The sequence below is a fragment of the Amphiura filiformis genome, chromosome 12 (assembly GCF_039555335.1).
Source record: "Amphiura filiformis chromosome 12, Afil_fr2py, whole genome shotgun sequence".
Taxonomy (NCBI): domain Eukaryota; kingdom Metazoa; phylum Echinodermata; class Ophiuroidea; order Amphilepidida; family Amphiuridae; genus Amphiura; species Amphiura filiformis.
This window is the reverse complement of record NC_092639.1, coordinates 2,019,631-2,030,420: the sequence shown is the minus strand read 5'-3', so window position 1 is coordinate 2,030,420 and position 10,790 is coordinate 2,019,631. Positions and strand designations below refer to the sequence as shown.

Below are 10,790 nucleotides of genomic sequence, written 5' to 3'. Positions count from 1 at the left end.
GTGTTACCCCCGGTGGAGAATTTTTTTAAAATCTTCAACGTAATGTTCTCTTTCATTTAATTGACACCATGGAGGGGATAATACCTTCTTGGCCAGTGGCGGCGCCACAGGGGGGGGCATTAAGGGGAAAATGCCCCAATCAAAACTCTTGCCCCCTGTTTCCCCCAGTAAAAACCCAAAATGACCAAAAATTACACTTTTTGCAGCAATTTTGCGCAAAATTTGTTAATTTTGCCCCCTCCCTGAAATTCACTTTGCCCCCTCAATGCCCCTGAAAAAAATTCCTGGCACCGCCACTGTTCTTGGCATTTTGAGATATGAGGAGGACCCAAAGTATGAAGATCTTATGACGAGTGACACCTCCATAGTGGGGAAATTATTTTTATTATATTCTTTACTTTTATTTGACACCACCTTCTTTGCATGTTGAGATATGAAAAGGACCCATATGAATTTTGAACCTGGTCTTATGATGAGTGTCACCCCTGGGTGGGGAAATATTTTTATTATATTCTTTACTTTTGTCTCTTTCATTTGACACCATATGGAGCTATATGGGGGTCATACCTTTGTGGCATTTCGAGATATGTCCATATCAGACCATGTGACATGCACTATTATTAGCAATATAATTGCAATAAACATAGAATGGAAAAGTAATAAGCTGTACATGCACTATTATAGGTTTTCCCAGAGTATTTCGCACTTGTGTCATTGATTTCTGTACAAAAGACATTTCAATTTCGTCCCGAAAAAATTTCGAGCTAGAAACTCTAGTACAATTTCACTATTGTGCCATTAGATTTTAACATTACAGCATTATATTTTGTGTTTGTGTCATTGATTTTCGTAAAATTGCGGTTCAAATTCATCTGAAAATTCGTCATTTTTCATTGAAATTCATTATCGTTTCATTTAATTTTGTCTCGTATATTATATGCCTATATGCAATATACATCAAACGTGCGTTCAATCTTGGGTGTTTTATATAGGCCTATTTTTATCCGGGATTTTTATCTTTTATTTATGCTTATGAGCTCAGAGGTTTTAATTTCGTTTTACTTTTTCAGTCCAATAATTGTTAGAAAGATTAAACATGTTAAGATTATTCTTTATACATATTTGTATTAGTCCGCATCATTCTTAAGCAACTTTATTTTGTTGGCTGATTACTGGATTGCTTTTATTGCATGTAATTCTGTTCTGTATTTCTTCATTTCTTTGATTTTCTTCTCTGATAAGTTTGCGATAAACCTTATATTGATGCAATATATACTTTATATTCCTTCAGATTATTTTATGTATGCCTATAGGCCTATACATTTTTTTCTTTTGCTTTTTTGATAAATATCCGAATGTGTTTTCTTTCATTCATTTTCTTATATAATTTTGTTAAAAGATCATCAACATAATCTATAATGAACACTGTCCTTTTATAGGCCTATAATGTATCCATTTTATCAACACCTGACGAATATAAATGACTTATGTCTGAAAATGAATGATAAAAGACGAAATTGGCTTTACGATTCGGTAATCATCGTCACACGAGACGAAATTGACCACAGATTTGACAAATATCAATGAAACATACAAATTTGAAATATACTGATACAAATATGAAATTCAATGATCAAATTGGTTTTGAGTTTGTGGGACTTCGATTTTTTAGGACAAATTTAAACTTTCTTTTTCATGAATATGAATGACACAAGTGCTAAATACTCTGGGAAAACCTATTATTAGCAATAATTGCAGTAACCATGGAATGGAAAAGTAATAAGCTGTAGGTCTCAACACAGCCTGGCCTGGGCAATACACATTACTCAGCTACTGTCACACAATATTAAAACACACTATCCATTCAAGCGAATGATCCAAGGTTTGATTGAACGCACTATAATTACAGGTGAAATTGCAGAATCCTGTGGAAAATTCCACAGTCTATTTGGCTTTTACCAATATTGTTCAGTGCATGATGCAGAGGATATTTTTGGATCATTCTCGAACGGTTGGAATTCAACACTTTCCACAGAGGGTTTCTAATTGTAAATGGAATAACCTAGTTATCCCTAGTTATATAAAACTGCATTGGATTGAATGTTGTTTGGGTGAAAAAAACACACAAAACAATGACTTGTTTGTTTGTTTGTTTAATCGGTTGGCCTGGGTGGACACACCCTTGGGTTTGAATAATGTTGGAGCCAGGGTCTTAGCTAGGATTTGACAAGTGCCTGTTTAATATTTTCACCAAAACTCCTGTCCAAAATTTACCCTGCTAATTTAGTGTTTTTTTCAGGGGGGAGTTAATCATCTCAAAAAATGAATGTTGATTCAAGTACGGTGAAGGTAACTGTATAAAATATTTCAAATATGAAATAGTAAATAATATAATATATACAGAAGAAGAATGCAGTTATGTGCTGATATGAAGGCATTGTCACTCTCATCAGTGATCCTTGCGAAAGGGTAGGAAAAAAATTAAATTGCGCCTTAATGTACGATTTCCGTCAAATTTTAATTTTGTTATTAATTTTTTTATTCAAAATATTGAAATAATATTAATAACTGCCAGGAAGGGTTGCTGTCCATTTTAAGTTGAAATAACAAGGTAAAGTGAAAAAGACCCCACTGGTTATTTTGGCCATTTAGAATACAGTTCTATGGGAGGACATAAAATCATAATTTCAAATTATGACTTTATGTCGAACTTTGCTCTGTTGACCCACAACAACAAATTTGGCTGATTCCATTTAGGCAAGTCGGGACATTACAAATATGCAGAAAATTGGGTTTGAAAAAAAATGAACCAATTTCATATTATAAGAATAAGATCGTACATTATGACTTAAAGTGAAGGATAAGTCATTACAATTGTCATTATTTTTTTGAAATGAACAATTTGGCAAAAAACAAAGAAAACCGCAGTATTGACAAAGTTGAACCCCATTCAAATACATGCAGCTAATTTACAGATTCATGTCAAATGTTTTATTTTGTTTTAAAAACACAGGTTTCAGCTTAACAACTACTAGTTGGCCATGTTAGCACATCTACGACACTAACAAAACCTAAAGGTGCCAAAATCCGAATTTTAACAGAATTTTAATAGAAATTAACAGCTGTTTCTGTGCCAGTGGCAAGCCATTTTGCTTCCAGCTAGTGAGGAATATTTGATCACAAGGCAACAAAAAAATCCATTCTAGGAGGACAGGCATTTTCTTGGTAAAAATCACCAAAATCTGTAAATAAATTGCAATTTTGTTACATTTTTACCCTCAATTTTTCATGCATAGGCCTACAGCAAATTATTTTAAAAATAGAACCTGGGACCTGGGTCGGGGGCCCAAATACAGAAATAACAGGGTTTCTCTTTTTGTCTTATGCCCGGAGTCTTATGGAATGTGAATATCTGACAAATAAAATGTGAATTAAAAGGCAAGTGTTGAGTGGTGTTGAAGATTTGTTTACCTTTTGTTTCTGGCATTCTTGGGCCACTCATGTATAAAAGTTGTACGCAAATGGCTTTAAAACAAGGATCCACACGGATCTGCGATTAGGGTGTAAAAACACTCATTTTACTGGAAGAAGGGGTGTTTTTTTTAAGGATGATCCTCGCTTTGGGTAGTTATTTTAAATGTCCCAATTACGGCCATCAGTTGTGACAAATTTATCAAGTTATTTGGCACAAAAGAGTGATTTCCGAGCGATTAAAAAAAATTCTGAATGACACTCATACCGACACATGTAATGTCTTTCCCTGTTTAGGAGCAAATTTCAAACCAATTCTTTGCTTTATAGGGTGTTTTTATTTGAGTAAACTCCTCGTTTAGGGTTAGTTTGACAAATTTTTGACATTCTTGCTTAGCATGCTTAAGGTCATTTTTGAAAGTCAATTCACACAGATGCTTACAACCAGGGCTGTCAACTCTCACGCATTGGCCGTGAGTCTCGTGCATTTGTTCATTTTCTCACGGTCTCACACCAAGGTAGTATAATCTCACACCTAGGTAGTATATATCACGCAAAGAGCTGTCAAATGAGTAAAATCTCACGCATCGTAAAAATAATTAGTTTCCCCTACCCCCACTTTTTAGATTCTCAAGGGCCATGGGTCAAAATGAACATTGTAGTCGACAAAAAATAATCACACCTAGCATTTCCAAAAAGTTGACAGCCCTGCTTACAACTTAATACATGAGTGGCCCCCGGGCTCTTGGGAAATGGATAATTTAATGCTCATCGAAAACATCACCTCATTTGATATCAGGACTAGGTTTTGGTTAATCTAACCTTAATGCATTGCATATATCACAGAGGGGATGTTTGGGAGAGTATCTCCCATCTATTTCTGACAAAAATTTGGGATTTTTAGCTAAAACAGTGTGATTTTCAGTGATTTTGTCTCTTATGACTGGGTTGGGGAGGCATATTTTTTGTATGCAAAGTCTATGGTGAGAGTGGCTATTGAGGGCACTTATCCCAATTCCATAAAAATATGAAACTAATTTTTTGGTTTTAAAAAATAATCCTATTTTTCCAAATGAAACATAGCTAAATCTTATTCCTTTACTTAGTTTTAACTGGCACCAAAAAATAAATTTTAATTTTTGCAACAGTCACAAAATTCAAAGACTTGACGTTTTCGTATACATGTTATTCTGAAGTGTTAGCCTCCTAGGGGCTTATTTTCAATGTTTTTACAGAAAAAAGTGAACATTTTTATTCGGATTGGCATTTTGTCACATTAATGTGAACCAATTTAACAACATCGAAGAAGAGACCACTAAAAACACAGGTGTTCCATAATCTTGTCTTATCCAGCCTTTAAGGGTGGTGCAATAATTATGTGTACCCCTGGGATGGTGAATTATAGGGGGGTCAAGCAATTTTTGGCAGGTCAAAAGGGGGGGCAAGCGATTTTTGGCACAGATATTTTGGGCACCGTTTCTATATTACGCCCTAAAAAGGTGTAGGAAAACGTTTGGAACACGTTCAAATATGCACAATTTCCTGCTCGCTGTGCTCGACATTATAAGACAATTTCAGGCTTTAAATTTAAGTTCCCCAAAATCTTGCATGTGTAAGGGGGGGGGACAAAGAGTTTTTGGCACATCAAAAGGCAGGGCAAAGATTTTTGGCACTTCAAAAGGGGGCCAAAGATTTTTGGCACTTCAGAAGGGGGGGAGCGATTTTGGCACACCACTTTGAGAATTCACCACCCTGGGGGTACACATAATTATTGCACCACCCCTTATTGACACAGGCCAGGCATCCACCTCTATTGAAATAAGCTGACTGGTACTTAGCAATGAATTCAAGTTACAGATCAACTCATTTATTCCCTTGTGTTTTCGTTTCTGAACAATAGACTTATGAAAACTGAAAAGATAAGACCCTTGTCAAGTTTCTTTAAAGGAAGTGTCCGGCAATCACAACATTATGCCTATCATGTTAGAAAAACAATAATTTACAACAAGCACGAATCACATGGTTTTATTTAAAACAACCTCATATTGACCATAAAAACGATTAAAAACAGTTGGCTCTCAACAATCGATATTCAAAATTCCCGCGCCGGAATTGTCTAGGGCAATGACGTCATGGCTATTTGTGCTCAATTGTCGTCAGCCTTCATTGTGTTACTGGGATGTCATTGTCGCAGGCAATTTCGGTGCCCAGGAAATTTGAAAATCGTGTGGTGAGAGACGGCTGTTTTTATTTGTTTTTAAGGTCAATATGATTGTTTTAAATAAATATGTGTTTGTTTTAATAAAACCATGTGATTCATGCTTGATAATTATTTTTCTAACATATAAGGCATAATGTTATGATTGCCGGGCACTTCCTTTAATTCTATGGTTCCCTAAGGCCAAGAAAAAAATATTGTTGTGTTGCCCTCAAGTGGGAAATTTGGGTCGGACGGTCGGTTTCTTCTTTTTTTTAAACCTTCAGTTTTAAAAAAACCTTAAATATTAAATAATGCTTCTTCAATTAGGGACATTTGTCAATTTTGACTTCTGGATACCTGTTAGATATCAATTAAAGACTAGTCTTTCAAAAAAATATTAATTTTAAGTGAAAAACATTGATTTTTTGAACAAATCTGTAAAAATCATCATTCAAAAAAAAAAAAAAAAATGCCGACCCTGATTTTTCAGGATTTTCCCACGGTTGAGGGCAACACAACAATATTTTTTTTTGGCCTAATCTGTGGTTGCCCTCAAATATTAAATATTGAGAAACAAAAGTGAATAAACTACAATAATAACCAATGTCTGTTTTAAATCAAGTAAACAACCAAAGTTGTCTTTATTTTTCTGTAACATTATTCCGTGGTAACAATGAAATAATTTACATAATTATCATTTTTATTGTTTTTATTGTCTAAATTGAAACAAAAGAATGTTAAGGGGGTACCCCTGTGGTAAATTCGTGACTATTTTGCATTTTTCTCAAAAATAATAACACACTGGTAACAAAAGTTATGTATATTATTGGGGCAAGGAATCCAATTACTAAACTGAAATTTCAGTGACTAAAGACAAGCGGTTCAGTTTATATGATAGAAAATGAGGTACATTCTAGTGGTACCTCTTTTCTTATCATAAATAACGAACCGCTTGTCTTGGGTCACTGAAATACCAGTGTAGTAATTGGATTCCTTGCCCCTATAATATACATAACTTTTGTTACCACTGTGTTATTAGTTTTTGAGAAAAATGCAAAAATAGACACAAATTTATCAAGGGGTGTAGTACCCCTTAATGTAACAGTACACTGTTTTTTTTTTAAGTGCAGTCGGTGACATCAACGCATCGAGGTTAGTATTTCGTCTTAAAACGTGCGCAGCTGTCAACAGTGTTTTGAGTGAACCATCACATTTGACACTGCACCCAGAGGAATGCACATTGATGTGACTGACTGCACTATAGAATAATAAGTTGTATTTCAAGTACGTATCCCGAAACAATGCGAATATAAAGTTATACCATAGAACTTACGCTACAAAGTCTTATTCAAGTACAATTATTAACATAAAATACAAAGACAGTCAGTGTAGTAGCGGCACCATTATGTTTTTGCAGTGGGGAAGGGACAATGTGATTTTTTTTGGGGGGGGGGGACCTGGGGAAAATACCTGTAAGTTTGGCGAGTTATGGGCCCCGAATCCGCCATTTAATGTTGATTCGGGGAGATCACTACACCTACAGTTAGTCTGTTACCTTTCTGGCATTGAATAAAGCCGGTACCCATTTTTGTGTTGGGAGAGGCATTAGGGGTAAAGAGCCTTACCTAAGTGCTCAACACACTGGCAACATGGGATTCGAACTCACAACCTCAATTACCTCCAGATTATGAGTCAATATCATGGACAGCTGCACCACCATGCCTATAACTGGGACTGGAATTATCAGCAACTTTATTGTTCCGACAGGGGGCGCCCAAGTTTTTAAGGGGTCAAATTTCCCCCACATGTCCCCAATGGTGCCGCAACTGAAGAGAGTCAACCACATGCTGAATTTTTTTCAACTTTTGATTATGAGAATTGTTTTCAAAAAACAAAGAAACGAAAAGACAATACTATTGTACTTCAACATGTATCATTGTATTCTGTACAGGCAGTGACTATATTATAGCAAATAAAAATAAAAATATTATAACATTCACCAATGCATCTAACTTCCACAAATCTTGTTTACATAAATACATACATAATAATAGTTCTAAACAGCGTTGGATTTGTATTTATTTTGAGTAGCAAAAAATTGCTAAACAAATGTTTTGTTTTTGCAATTCCTATGTTTTGCATAGCATGTTTTTTTTGGTACTAACTTAATCGTGGGGAAAATATTGCAGATCTGTAGACATGCGACATAAGCATGCATGATTAATGTTGAATTTGGCATATCTCAACAAAACCTATGTAATCATGGTTTTGTGGCTATTTTTTGCATATTATTTTTATGCTTTTCAATAGAAAAATTGATAAGCAAGTATTGAAAATTGTGTAGCATTTTGCTATGCCAATCCAGATAAATCCAACACTGCTTCAAACGAGCTTTTTTTCCCAAGGAATCAAAGCGCAATACACACTGCTGCCAAGATAGACAGCTTAATACATAAATAAAACAAAAGAAAATGAACACTCATATGGAAATGTGTGTTGAACAAATCACAGGAGGTAGATCTAAGACCCTGTTCAACTATGACCTTACTACATATCCTGAGTGAATGGGCTAATCTCACTCCCTGTGTGGAAGGTGAAAGTCATATCTTCCACAGGGGGAGTATGGATTTCAACTAAAATAGCCAGTATGGCTCTTTGAGAGTAACAACATTTCCTAGTAACAACAATGTAAATCAAATCAACTTGATTTCAAAATCATATCATAAATAACAAAAGATAAATCATTAACCTCTAAATAATATTAAAACAAGCCAACAAAATAATTTTCTATTCACTACTTTTCTATTCTGCTGCGACCGTCTCCATTCTAACATTGCTTAATTCTATTATATATACATAAGCTTTAAAAACTGCCTGAACTTAATATAAACAACCCAAACCTTTATTATCACACCAAGTTTCACTATTTAAAACGTCCTTGCTTACTACATTTTGACAAATGACAATTTATACAATTGATTTGTAAATAGAAAACCCGAGTTTGCATTTGGATTTAGATAATAAAAGTATAGTTTTGAGACCCAGCCATGTGTCTATCGTCAATAGAACATGGCAGATACCATTTACCACAATTATGGCAAAAATTCATTGTAAGTGCATAATCAAATATTCATGTATATAAAACCAACTTGATTTCAAGTCGCAATATAAAATTTAAGGCCTATTGAAGGCTTAATCAGCGATTTTCTGAACTAGGACCCCCTATAATTCAGATCTTTGCATTTTTGTAAGAACAAAGCATAATTATGCTACTGTAGCGGACATACGGCAAAAAGACAAAATCGGACATCAAAATGATGATGGAATAATAATACATGACAAGGCTGTCAAATTTGGCATGGTATGACCGTGATGCTAGCAGTAGACTTACCTAATAAGAGTTTTTGATACTAACTATCATCGTACTAATTTATGCAATTATTAGCAGCAATCACACATTTTTAGCTCGTCCTAATACCTCATAAAATTAGCAAAATTTGTACAAACTTAGTGAACAACGCGAAACAAGTATAAATAAAGTCATATAATTTGATTTGATATATCTATAGGCACAACATGATTTGACTCTCAGCTAGCCTCTGAGAAAGTCAGAAGAAATCCACTGTCTTTTACGACAAGGATAGTAGTTAGAAACAGCTCTACCAGCAAATTGGCCCTCAAGAATGAGAAATGTTACCGTAACAGGTGATAACCATGGTAACATGCCGAAACTAGTTTCTCTTGCTCCTCTGAAAAGACATACTTGGCAGGATTAGTTTTTCATACATGGACATGGTTTGTGAACATGGTATAGTGCTGATTGGTTACTGTGACATCACACGAGGGGTACTTGGTACAAATGACCATACAGGGGTGTAGCATTTTCAGGCTTTTGGTATATCAATGACCCCAACTTTTTTAGGGAAATAGAAATGTCCTCAAAATTTGGAGAAAAAGTTGTATAAACTAAGACAATTTGTGTTAAATCTGGTTGAAATTTTATCGATGGGTTCAAATTTCTGCAAAAAAGTCAAACCAAATTTGACTACCCCTATGCATCACACGTAGTGTGTCCACATATGAAGAACTAATCCTGTTAACTAATAGCTACAAAAACGGACACAATGGCTAGTGGGTACCATTTACAGTGCCATTTTCGTTTGCGATGCCAATGGGAATGCCACTGGGGTTCTTGTGTACGCCATTGCTTTCCAGCTTGGCTTTTTTGACGGCAGGTATTACTGAACCGACTTCTTGGGTCACTGTTGGCATTGAGAGGGGCTTGCTCAGCTTGTCTTCAAGGGTCATGAAGTTTTGTGGTGGCAGTCCGATACATGCTCTGTAAGAATGAAAAATAAATTGATAACACATTAATACTCAATATCAGAATACAGTTTTCACATATTAAACCCTGGGGCAAAACTGAACACATTCAGAACTGAAATGAATATTTAGAAATTGTAAACAAAATAAATTAGGCATATTGCTGATCGAGATTGATGGGTAAATGTGATGTATGCTGGGAATGATAAGGGCTCAAAAGCTATAAAGTGTGTCACCAGAAATCACAAATTTAAGCCCTTTTCCTTCCCAGCATGCATTACTTTTGCCTATCGATCGCTATCAGCAATATACCTTATGGGAGATTGTGATGAGGTAGTGACAATGAAACATGATGACAATTATTTAGTATACATTATGTAAATCATGATTTTGGAAGTAAAATACAGTAGTTGCACATCGGACAAGTGCATAATCGTCCGACATGATTTTTGACAAGGGAAAAAGCGCTTTATTTCGAACATTGCCTGTGCCTACAGTAAAGTTCCTTGTATCCTGTACAGTCAACTTACCGGAAGATATTTTCAATGCATGCTCTTTGTTTGAAGAGTGCGTTGACCACAGGAGCACCTCTTGGTACCAATGGTGCCTTGCACAGGTAACTCAGGATGGAATATACACAGTTGAAACTCTGGTAGTCTGCGCACGATTCTGAAGTGATACAACAAAAGTAAGAAGAATTAGACATTTGAATGATTAGGTTTTGACATATTTGAATGCTTAGTTTTTGCCATATTTGATTCATTACATGTCTTATTAATTTGTCTTGATGTTATGC

The 10,790-nt window shown here is 35.2% G+C and overlaps 1 protein-coding gene across 1 annotated transcript in view; it reads right to left on the bottom strand.

Annotated features, from left to right (window-relative positions):
• Positions 1 to 9,674: 9,674 nt before the first annotated feature.
• LOC140165642 (inositol-3-phosphate synthase 1-A-like) overlaps positions 9,675 to 10,790 on the bottom strand; it is a 32,845-nt gene continuing 31,729 nt past the window's right edge. Inside the window, exons 12-13 of the mRNA XM_072188936.1 lie at positions 10,525 to 10,663; positions 9,675 to 10,010 (exon numbers count right to left, since the gene is read on the bottom strand). Coding sequence (XP_072045037.1) covers positions 9,800 to 10,010; positions 10,525 to 10,663 — 350 coding nt within the window. The 3' untranslated portion in view covers positions 9,675 to 9,799. The remainder of the gene's footprint in view (positions 10,011 to 10,524; positions 10,664 to 10,790) is intronic.